This window comes from Echinops telfairi, unplaced genomic scaffold (assembly GCF_000313985.2).
Source record: "Echinops telfairi isolate 266 unplaced genomic scaffold, ASM31398v2 ScPeMD7_7467;HRSCAF=8505_1, whole genome shotgun sequence".
NCBI classification, from domain to species: Eukaryota; Metazoa; Chordata; class Mammalia; order Afrosoricida; family Tenrecidae; genus Echinops; species Echinops telfairi.
In genome coordinates, this window is record NW_022111368.1 from 29,179,265 (window position 1) to 29,191,686 (window position 12,422).

Sequence of the window (12,422 nt, forward strand, 5' to 3'; positions counted from 1 at the left end):
GGCGGTCCTGCTGCTGCAGCCGGAGGCGACTTCGGAGCGGGACGCCCGGGAGAAGCTGGCTCTCTGGGACCGGAGACCGGACACCACGGCGCCGCTGACCGACCGGCAGATGGACTCGGTGCTCGAGTTGAAGGCAGCGGCGGAGAACCTGCCCTTGCCGACCGAGGTGAGGGGGCGGCGGGAGCCGGGCTGGAGCGGGGTTGGCGGGCCGAGATGCTGTGCCGGTCGCGGGGGCTTCACTCGCTGCCCGCGGCCCAGGGTCGCTCCCTTTCCTCGCTCGCGGTCACGGTGGCAGCAGCCCCTTAGCTCCCGAGGCTGTCAGGCATTGCTGCGGCGACCACTGACCCGACCCCCGGCCGCGGGGACTGCTGCGGAGGCGTCCAAAGGCCGGTGCTCGCCGGCGCCCAGCCCAGCCCTGCTACGTGGGACGGTTGGTCTTGCCCCTGGCGCCCAGGAGTGGTCCGGGGCGTAATCCTGCACACACCCCCCGCCCCCTCCGCCCGGAGCCAGAGGAGCTTTGCCGCAGGGTCGATCCTACCTACCGGTGTTCGTTTGTCACCCCGCACCGAAGCACCCACGTTCTCGCCTCCACGGGGGCTTGGGGGCAACCCAACACGTGACTGCCCGTCTGCCCCCAACGCACAGTTTGATTGGTCATAGATTGAACAGGGAGCCGTGTTCTCGATCAAGTACAAATTAGGAGCAGTTGATTCATCCCTCCGAGAAACAATGTCAGTGCATTTACTTTGAAAGCCGGGTCCGTGCATTATTAGGTAGTGCTCAGGAGTTTTAAACCACAGGGGCAAATTTCGCGCATATTACTGATGCTTATGCAATTAAACTTATTAGCTATAATAGCAAGAAGGATGCCTTCTGAATTGTCAGGTGCTTGGCAAACTGTGTATTTCGAGGGCCATGTTTAGGAAGGTCACGATGAGCAATGGTGGCTGCTACCTTTGCTTGTTTTTTTTTTTTTTTACTTCTTTTTACCTTTGCTTTTGGAAGCCTTCTTCCTGGAAAGACATTAAATTTAGAGGTTAACTATTTTTTCCCCCCTCAAACTTCAAAGGTTACGAACGTTGATTTAAAAGTTATCGCCATTTTCACTGTTGGCATGCTTGACCCTAAAATACAGTTGGTCTATTTTTTTATGTTTCACTTTAAGATATTTCGCCGGAACTAAGTTTGGAATAAAGGAGGAAGCAGGTGGAAAAAAAATTTGTTTTGGCTTGCAATCAAACTTTTTCACACCTTGAAAAAGTTAAAAATTATTAGCTCTATACATTTTCCAATTTGTTTATAATTGATTTAGCCTGTGACTGAGGCAGGGCAGGGCGCCTCCTCAGACTTCATTGGGCTTGTGGGAAGCTAGTCTGCAAGAAAAGGAGCGCGGTCTGTTTATTGCTGTAAGTCATACTCTTATTTCTTGTTCTCTCTTTTCCTATGAAGTAAAGAATTTGGAGTGAAGTAAATGGAATCTTTTCATTCTCACCCCATTTTTTCATATTTGTGCCATACAGTATTATTAGCTACATAGAGTCATTATGTACCAACTCACGGAGCCCTGGTGGCACTGTCCAAGTAAGCATTGGACTTCGAACTGCAAGGTTATTGGTTCAACCCTCCAGCCGCTTCTCGGGTGAAAAATGAGGCAATCAGGTAAAGCCCTCTATGGAGTTGCTGTGAATCTGAATCAACTTGATGGCAGTGGGTGTGACCTACTCTTCGGTGCCCTGGTGGTGCTGTATAGGAGCAGAAAGCCTCACCTTTCTGCTAAGGAACAGCTGGTGGGTTCAAACTACAGTACTGACTTCATGGTTCGCAGCCCATTTTAACCCGCTACACTGGTGGTGTCCTAGTTATGCGCTTGGCTGCTAACTACAAAGGTCAGCAGATTGAAATCACCAGCTACCCCGCAGGAGAAGGAAAGACTCTCCCAGTTACAGTTTTAGAAACGCGCAGGGGCAGTTCGATCATGGCTTCAGGGCCATTATGAGTTGGCATCAACTCAATGGCAGGAGTTATTCCGTGAGGGCAGATTAGTGAACTAGCAGGAGGCCAGCTAGCTCAGTAAATATTGTAAATCCCACAAAGCTGATAACTAGCCTGTGGAATAGAACTCGCTCTTTTTATAAAGAGCTATTCTTATCTGAGTAGCCCTGATGAGGAAGTGGGAGAAAGTTGAGGCTATTTGCCCCTGGGAAGATTTTCAGCCTTGATATCTCACCTGCAAACTCGGTACCAGGGACAGGTTTCAGTCTTTGGTGCCAGAAGAGTATGACCTTTGACCTCTGGGGGGTCAGTAAAGACCCCACACATTCCACCTGAGAAAACTGCCCTTTGCCTTCGATCTTTGTTTTCCAGTGTGCACTTAGGAGGGGAGGCTGCTCATATGGGCTGCCACCCCCAGGCCTCTGACGTCGTAACGGTGTCATTTTGTATTATGTTGAAAGAGGCATTTTTATTCTGTTCATGATTCATTTGAAAGCCTAAGTTCATGTTACACACATCAGCTTGTTGTATTATATTTTGCCCCTGTATATGCTGCATAACAAAAAATGACAGCAGCAAAAAACAAAAACCAAACCCCAGGAAAGGGCAGTTCTACTCCGCCCTACAGGCTGACCGTGAGTCCAAATATCCCATGGCAGTGAGTCTTACCTGAGAAAGGAGTGAACCATTTTTGGTTTTTGTTTTGAGTCTTACCTTTTATTTGTCGTTAGAGAACATGGTTTCCAGTAGAATATTAGGTGGATTTGTGTCCGGGGCTCAGGGCAAGCTTTGTGTTGTGAAAACATTTTCCTTCGTATAGTACACTGAACTTAGTTTAATGAGTGACAGGAACTTAGTTTAACTTAGTCACAGGAGCTAAAATAATTTATCGTGAACTTGGGGGCAGTACTGTTGCAGGAGTTGTTTTCTTGGAGGGTGTGTGACCTTAAGAAATTTTAACGTCTCCCTTCTTTATAAGACGAGATTGTAATAGTACGGATCTCCTGGGGATTTGTGAGAACTACATGAAAACTGCAAAGTGCAAATGATTGACTAGTGTTGTTCTTGAGTTTTCTGTCAAATGATCTGCATTGGGTGGTGACTATGCTAAACTGAAGGGGTTTAGGTGTCACGCAGACCAAAGGGGAGACCAGGGGAAGATTTCTAGCCTCCATATCTGCCTTTTCAAGGGCTTACTCTCAAGAGAAAGCAACAGCCAGGTTTAGTTAGGAAACAGATGGATTAGATTGTTATGGAAAGTGAGTTTCCACGACCCAGAACTGCTGCAGGGCAGTAATGCTTGGGAGAGAAAGGTGTGTTTGTTGCTAGCCTACGGTAGTTGTTTTTTAATATATTCGTGTCATGTCCCTATTTGCATAGAGCGCTGTACAGTAGCCCTTTGAGCCCGCTCACCACGAACCCAGCTTTGCGCTCTTCTGTGTACTGGTGCTCTCTGGCCTGTCTCCTCTTCAGAAGTGAGTGGGAGGGCAGAGCAGGGATGCTTGTGGTTAACACCCCACCCCCAAAACACACACACACACACACACACACACACACCCTCCCTCTGTCTGATTGGCTACTGTATTCCAGGGGCAGTGGGCACACGTACCTGAGGGAGGTAGCAGGCTATTAAAAAGGGACTTGGGAGCAAATAACAATTGTAGGTGAATGGATATATTGGATGGGGTAAGATACGGCTTAAAAAAGTGTATATATTCATATATATAATAATAATGATATATAACAATAATGAGGGTTCCTGGGGGGAAGGGAGGGGATAAAGGGCAGCTGATAGCAAAGACTTCAAGAAGAAAATGTTTTGAAACTGACTGTAGTAGCAATTGTACAATTATGCTTGAATTATTTGAATTATGGAATGTTATGACATCTGTAAGAGTTCCCAATAAAATGATGAATAAAAGAAATAAAAAATAAAAGAATTTGTTTTGTTACTAAAACGTAGTCTTCGAAATGGCTGCAGCGTTGCTTTGCTCCTGCTTGCTTTGAGAGAAAATAGCATTGTGTTAGAACAAGGAAACTGGAAGCCGCCTGCTTCTGGTATATAAAAGTTAGTATGATTGCAGAGTAGTTAGTATTGGTCATTGTAATCTCATACAACGTTCTTTTCAAATTCAGATCATCTCGGTATTTTCTTACAACATCCTGATAACAGAATATACCTGGAATATCTCCAGTAGCTTCTCAAGTGTAGCGTTTTCATACAATCATATTTGTAAAGTAAATTAGAAAAGAAACATCTCGAGTCAAAATGACAGATGGAGCACACATACATGTCACGCATGGATCTCTTTGAAATGACAATAATGAAGGTGTGGCCACCCCAAACAAGGAAGGTGTCGCAGGAGGTGGAATTTTGCCAAGTTTCTGGAAGCCCCAAAGTGTATGGTATAATTTGAAAAATCAGACTAATCAGGATGCAAATGTTAAGAAATTTTTGACCATCTGAAAAGAAGTGATACCAGGAACAGAATTTGAGCATAACAGGGAAGAAAGTATTGGCGTATTTAAAAGGGAGGTTAGGAGCACATACCTTGGGCATGCCATCCAGAAGGGCCAGTCCCTGGAGGATCAGGCTTGATAAAGTAGAGGGTCAGTGAAAAGGAGGAGCCCACAAGGAGCAACTATGTTACTACTTACAAATACATATTTTGAAAGATTGCTATTCTCTGTTTTCCAGGGCAGGAGACGATCCGAGTTTTAAATCCACGTAGTCTACTGTTAGGGGTGTTGTTAGGTGCCTTACACAGGTTTGGTTCGCAGGGGCCCTCTGAACGATAGAAGGACACCCTGCCGGTCCGTGCCGTCCTCTCAGTTGCTGTTAGGTGTGAGCCCCTTGTGGCAGCCAGTGTGTCAGTCTGTCTCCTCGAAGGCTCTCTTTCTTGTGGACCTTCTGCTTTACCAAGATTGATGTCCTCCTTCAAGGACGGCGTCTCCTGATAACATGCCCAAAGTCTCACCGTCCTAGCTTCTGACAGCCTGTGTCGCTGTGCTTCTGCCAGCGCACATTTGTTTGTTCTTCTGGCAGTCCGTGGTATTTTCAGAACTCTCTGTCTGCACCATAATTCAAATAGATCACGTCTTTGGTCTTCCTTATTCATGGTTATTAATACGTTTATTACTAATATGATAAGGGGGAGTAACTGAGCTTCATTGAGTACTTGTCCTCTAGTGTGGGTTACCTTTTGGCCTGAAAAGGTGCCCCTCCATCCCCACGCCTTCCCCAAAGAGACAGGTTGTTGTTGGCAACTGAAGTAGTTCCACTGAGCCGGAGCAGATGCAGCTGATCTCAGCATAGCGTCACTGGAGCTTAGCTGCTGGTAGCTCACAGTTGATGGCGACACTGTAGGCTCCAGATAGATTCCCACTGGGCCTTCACCACACAGTTCTTACTGTGGGACAATTGTCTTTCATACCTAGCATGATGTCATCCTTCTGAAAGGGTTCACATGGACAGTTGATGTTACTGAGACATATTTACAACTATCAGTGGGGAGAAAGCTGGTTGAGGACTTTATGCCTACAGCTTTCCAGCATTCCAAGAAGCCTGTCTTCCTCCACCTGTGCCTTCTCCTTCGTTTTGATGCAGTCTCTGTCATTCCTGCATCACAGAGGTGACATGGAGGGTTGGAAGCACTGAGTAGCTTGTTCACTGTCACACAGCTTGTGACACAGCTTGTGTCACAGAGGTAGGATTCGAACCAGGCTGCCCTCTTACTGTGCTGTACAACTGGGCATGTTAAAAGGTTGCATTTAGGAAGGTCTTCAAATTAGCGATGGGTCATTTGCATCTAGCTTAATTTAGCTTTGAGAGAAAATACTGTCTTCAAAAAAATGCTTCATTCACATAATTAGATAGAGAATCCTTGGGTCATATCGCTTACTGAAGGACCTTAAATATCATGAGTTAAGGGCTAAACACTAGAATTGAATTTAGAGGCTTAGACTCTTCCCTTCCCCAGCATCTGCTTCATTCTTTTAGGTCTATATATTGTTTATCTCTGGCTGCAGGGGAATTAGCACCTGTCCTAATGTTAGTTGTAAAGAACTAAGAAAGCACTCTAGGTGTGCTCCCCTTTGTAGTCCAAGCTATTAGGTATTACAAGTTGATGTGAGGCTCCTCAGAAACTGGTGGGACACTGAACTTGTTCCTTGTACCTTACTGGTGGGGGGCATCTGTGTCACCATTGCACTGTGAGACCAGTGTTTAGCATAGAGAGCTCTATGCTGTGTATTAACACTGAATGATGTAATGGGACACATTCCAGTCTCTTCCAAAACACCTTACGTAGGTGGTGTATTAGTCTAGGTACTTTAGAGAAACAAATCCACAGCAACTCATGTATAAGAGAGTTTTATGTAAAGAAAGTGTGCATCACGAAAACATCCCAACCCAATGCTGCCCAAGCCCACAAGTCCAACATTAACCCATTAACCCAACACCAGTCCACAAAGTCCTCCACCTCACAAAACAGAGGCAACGATGCCGACAGCAGGAGGAAAGCTGAGTCAGTGAACGTGTAAGCATCTCAGCACTGGCAGGGGTCTCCACACGGCTGCTCCAGCACCCAGGGCTGCATCGGGATAGATCCATGCGGCTTCTCCTTGAGGATGTCTTGTAGGAAGTCAATCTTGCAAGTTGAAGCAGGGAACTGCTAAGGCAGCTGCACCCTGGTGTGACCATCACAAAGCAAGAGACCCCAGAGTCAGAAAGGCGAGGCTCACCACCCATTTATCCCTCTGCCTTTCAATAAGCCCCACATGTGATTATCGGCCAGGTTGGCACAATTAACTAACTCAGGTGGGAACCTATCTTGAGTTAGATTCAGAGACCTTTCATGTGTAAATATCTTTATGACTCTTTTTAAGCTTCCATTTGAAGACTTCAGCAATATAACATCCCAGCCACTGCCGGTTTCCCCGTCTTCAGTGGTGCCTGAATCTATGGAAGACATTCTCACGAAGGGCTTTACATCCTTAGAGATGGAAGATGAAAGAATTGAAACTGCTCAGCAGGTGAGTAGCAGCATCTTTTCTAAGGACATCTGCTATGTTTTCGGTGTCTCAAAACACACACACACACACACAATACAGTTCCTCATGATGTGGTGACCCCCAACCATAAAATTATTTTCATTGCTACTTCATAACTGTAGTTTTGCTACTGTTATGAATCATAATGTAAATATCTGATATGCAGGATGTATTTTGCTGTAAAATTGAACATAATTAAACATAAAGCATAGTGATTAATCACACACACACAAAAAGAATAATGCAGTAAACTACAAAACAAGGCGGAAAGAATACACATAGTGTGAAGAGAGACAATGGACAGTGTAAGACATGAGATAACAATAATAATATATAATTGATCAAGGATTCACAGTGGTGGGAGGGTGAGGGACAGAGGCAAAAAAAGAGGAGCTAATCAAGGGCTGAAGTAGAAAGCAAATGTTTTGAGAATGATGATGGCAACAATGTACAATGTGCTTGACCCAGTGATAAGAGTTGTATGAGCCCCCAATAAAATAATTAAAAAACAAGCAAACAAACAAAACAACAAACTAAAAAGAGCTAATACCAAGGGTTCAAGTAGAAAGAAAATGTTTTGGAAATGTTGATGCCAATATATGTACAAGTGTGCTTAATATAATTAAATGGTGGATTGTTAACAAGATTTGTAAGAGTCCCCCATTAAAATTATTAATAATTAAAATAAATAAAAGTTCTGAACATTTGAAATGATAGTGAATGTCATTTTTCTTGAACATTCTTTTTTTAATTGTACAATTCTAGTTTTAATGCAAATTAAACATGCATCTCACATGTGAAATGCCCAATTTGTATTTTGTAACACAAACACACGGTGAAAACACTGTGCAAAACTAATGCAAGTGTTTTCTTGGTGTTTCATTTTCCTACTCGTTCTATCAACGTTCTCTTCTTTTGGCTTGTTTATTTTTTGGACAGTTTTATCATTGTTCTTTTTTTAAAAATTGTTTTATTAGGGGCTCATACAACTTTTGTCACAATCCATACATACTTCAATTGTGTAAAGCACATTTGTATATTCATTGCCCTCATCATTCTCAAAACATTTGCTCTCCACTTAAACCTCTAACATCAGGTCCTTTCATTGTTCTTTAATGATACATAGTATCCCGTTGTACATGTAGAATATTTTTTATTCCTCCACTGGTTGGAATTTTGGTTATTTCTATCTTCTTCTTATGGATAATGCCTATTTAAAAAAAATCATTTTATTGAACATTCTTGATTTTGTGTACGTAGTGGTTATCTTTCAAGTATCTTAAGTCTCTCAGTTACCTAGTTATAGTTATAATAGTGTTAAAATATGATATTCCAAGTGTGGATGCTGATTTTTAAAGTGGGGATGTTTTATGGACTGCTGAATACCCCCAGTGTTGTCAGTGTTAGTTAACCTGTCACCCCAGCACACATACATAACACACACACACACACACACACACACACACACACACACACTTCTCTGCTTGCCACTAGATGATCCCTTTTTTAGAAACCTGAATTTCCTTTTAGATCACATTCACATTTATTTCTTTAGTAATTTAGCAAGCGGAATGCTTCTTTTGGTTTTTGCCTTTTCCTAATTAAAAATCTAAATGTATAATAGTTTCTTCTGCTGCCTCTTCTGTCTCCTTTCTTTATCCTGTTAAGAATCAAAGCTGAGGCTTTTACCGAGTAAAACACCCAGCAAATCGAATGGACTGTACATGGAATAAGTTGAGAGAGGCAGTGTGCAGAGCAGTGGAGAGCAAGAGCTCTTGAGTTAGGCAGAGCTGGCTTTCAAAGCTCCACTTTCTGTCCTGTGAGCTTAACTTCTTAGTTCTTTCGTTTCTTAATCTGTAAAAGAGAGGTCATTATGATATGGATCTTACAGGGTTTTTCCCGGTACATTAAATCAGAAAGTACATATAAATGCACACAATAAATGCTCAGTCAGCAGTAGCCACGGCCTTGTGTTTTGAGAGCAGGAGTCCTCAAACTGCGGCACCCGGGCCACATGCGGCCCGCCGAGGACATTTATCTGGCCCGCCATGCATTTTTGCCCTGTTTGTTTTTTACTTCAAAATAAGATATGTGCAGTGTGCATAGGAATTTATTCAGTTTTTTTTTAACCTATAGTCTGGCCCTCCAGCGAGTCTGAGGGACAGTGAACTGGCCCCTTGTTTAAAAAGTTTGAGGACCCCTGCTAGAGAGGATGCCTTGACATACAATCTTGCTTGAGAGTTGAAAACAATAATCTTGTATCAAGTCAGTGAACTTCATTGGACTATTAAAAAGTATCTTCTGGGTTGAATTGTATACTTATATATCTAAAAATTTTAAATGGAATTTATTGAGTTATAATTTACATACAGCAGAATGTGCTCATTTTAAGTGTACAGGTAGTTTAATGAGTTTTGACAGATGTACATATCTATGTAATTGCCACTGCAATCAGGGTATAAAACATTTGTCACCCCAAGACAACTCTCATGCCATTTAAGGTCAACAGCATCTCCCCTCCTTTTTTTTTTTTTTTAAAGATACTTTCCACAACATTGGCCTAGAATTCACACCTAGGTTTGGCTAATGCCCAAGCTCATGTTTATATTATTTCTGAGTTTAATTTCCCCTATTTCTCATTCGATAACATTTACCCAAAGCTCTATGATATGAGGGGGGTAACCCCCCCAAAAAAACAACCCCCAAAGGTAAAAAGCTCCACTAGGGTAGTATGCATTTTTCTCCACTAGGCGAGCATGGAACAGTTCTGCTCTGGGTTAGTGCATCGAGTGGCATTGCCTAGGAAGGTTATATCTGATCATAGTGAACATTTTCATAAAAGCAGTTTCACTTGAGCCTCATTTTCTGTGATGGCCGACTTAAGAGAACAGTGTGTGGCTATGAAATTTTGTTTCCTGCTGGAGAAAATTACTGTGGAAACTTGTGATGTTGAACACAGCTTACAAGGATAGCTTTATGGGAAAAACTCAAGTGTACGAGTGGTATTCTCATTTCAAAAAAGGTGAAATGTGGATTGATGACAAACCTTGTTCTGGACATTCATCAACTTCCAAATGGAAGAAAATGTCCACTCGTAGTGAATTTGGAGTTCATTCCACCAGGTCAGACTGTTAATCAAGCTTTCTATTTAGAGGTTCTGAAAAGACAGCGGAACAATGTGCCACCAAAAGCCTGATTTGTGGCAGGTGGGGGACTGGTTTTGCCACCATGACAATGCACCTGCTCATGCAGACATCTCAGTGCACCAGTTTCTGAAAAAAACAGCATGCCTCTCTTGCCCCGCACACCTGACTCACCTGACCTTGCTCTGTGAAACTTCTTTGTTTCTTTCAATTTAAAGGGCCATAAAAGGACAGTGATTTGACTATGTAGAAGAGCTGAAGAAAAAAACGAGGGAGGTACTGTACATCAGCCATCCAAACACATGAGTTTGAAAAATGTTTCCAAAAATGGAATTGCAGATTTGACAAATGTATTAAGTGTAAGGGAGAGTACTTTGAAGGTGATATGGTTGCTTTGTAAAAAAATTTCTATACATAGCTTTGGGCCCGGGGATTCCATGTTTTTTGGGGACCCCCTTGTATATCCTCAAGTTCAGCAAACGAGCACATATGTAATTATATCTACTATCCTTCCTTATATGACCCTGAAGATGGCCCATGTTGTGAATACCTGGTTCGTTTTCTAGTATGTGGGTATTGAATATATAATGAAATTGTCTTCCTCTGGTTTACAACTAATTATTAATGTCTGAGCCCAAAGCAATAAAACTGAAATAGTATTTACCATCTTGACTTGCTGTGTGGCCTGTAGCCACTTTCATTCTGTTTTGGTTTTGTTGTCAATTTAATCCTCTTCCTTCCCCAGTTTTTCTCTTGGTTTGCAAAGCTCCAAACTCAGATGGATCAGGATGAAGGAGCTAAATACAGGTATGTGGCTCCTGCATTTGTGGCTTTTCTGGAGTTTAGAACATAGACGTCTGATGTTCATTACAGTATGTGTCTTCAAAACAAAATTCAGATGCAAGGACATTCCCATAGCACCATACTTATGTATTTTTTAGCACTGTATTTTTTTATGAAGAGTCAGGGAGAGGTTTTGGGTCATTACAACTGGTATTGGAAGTTGCGCAATTACCAAAAAAGAGTATTGTTATACTTAATAGGGAGGGAGGGCTAGACATTATAACTCCATCTACTATTAAGTTTTCTGGAAATGTAGGTGTTTGTTGCTTTTGTTTATAAAGGATGACCCAAGAGACTTTAGAGGCAGCTTTCAGGAGGGCAACCCAGGTTATTTATAACTGTGCTGTTGTATTTGTATATGCTGATAGTGTGGGGAATATTACAGAAAATTTTAGATAATTTGGGGAATGTAGGCTGAGCATTTTCATGGAATTAGTATTCATATACTATTCTTACTGGACATTTTGGCATTTGTGTTTGTCACTTTGATGTAGGATCCAATTTAATCCACATAGCTCATCAGTGAGGAAAGTGTTTTTGCAGCAGGCTCTGTCCCAGAGACTCGACAGAGGTGGGAGCTGGACCTGGTCTTTTAATTCCACGTCTAGTAGTGTTCCTTCTATTGCATCACGTCACCTCTCAAAGGTGAAAGTGACTTGAAAATTGACCTTAATTGATTCTCCAGAATGTCCTGGTCTTTGAAAGTTGAGCCACAATTTTTTCTCTTCCATGGGAACAACTGGTTTGTAGCTTCATAACTGATTTATCACCTACAGTATTTGCCATTATTAAGGGTTGACAGCAGATGAGATAATGTTTGATACATTTGTGAATAGAATTGATTTTGGTTTTAACATTCCTCCTGAAAATCAAACATTTGGGAAGAACGAGGCTTTATTGTTTCTTGGCTCTGTTTATTGGGGAAAGTATTATTGTCAATTCCCTTTTGGTTCTGTTTTCTAGACAGATGAGGGATTACTTGTCTGGGTTTCAGGAGCAGTGTGATGCTATATTGAATGATGTAAACAATGCTCTTCAGCATCTGGAGTCATTGCAGAAACAGTATCTTTTTGTGTCTAATAAGACAGGAGCCCTACACGAAGCCTGTGAACAGCTCCTCAAAGAACAGGTAATTTGGAGTTGGAGCAAGGGGTCAGTGATTAGATTTAGTTTTGAAATAGATGAACACAGTTTAATTTGAATGTCATTGATTTCTCCAAGTATATATGGGGCCCTTGGGGGGAGAGCGTGTGTTTCAGAATGTTGACAGCCTACTTCTCACTTAAATCCATTTATGGTAATGGGCCAAGGTGAGCTTTTCTGCATTAGGTTCTCTAGGTCTCGGTGCAGGGTTGCAGTGAAGGGGATGTATTAGTTTGCTCTTGTCTACCC

The 12,422-nt window shown here is 42.5% G+C and overlaps 1 protein-coding gene across 1 annotated transcript in view; it reads left to right on the plus strand.

The window, feature by feature from the left end:
* Position 1: 1 nt before the first annotated feature.
* COG3 (component of oligomeric golgi complex 3) overlaps positions 2–12,422 on the plus strand; it is a gene marked incomplete at its 5' end in the record, with an annotated part of 79,099 nt that continues 66,678 nt past the window's right edge. The window contains 4 exons of the mRNA XM_013005133.2: positions 2–166; positions 6,880–7,026; positions 10,933–10,994; positions 11,994–12,159. Coding sequence (XP_012860587.1) covers positions 2–166; positions 6,880–7,026; positions 10,933–10,994; positions 11,994–12,159 — 540 coding nt within the window. The remainder of the gene's footprint in view (positions 167–6,879; positions 7,027–10,932; positions 10,995–11,993; positions 12,160–12,422) is intronic.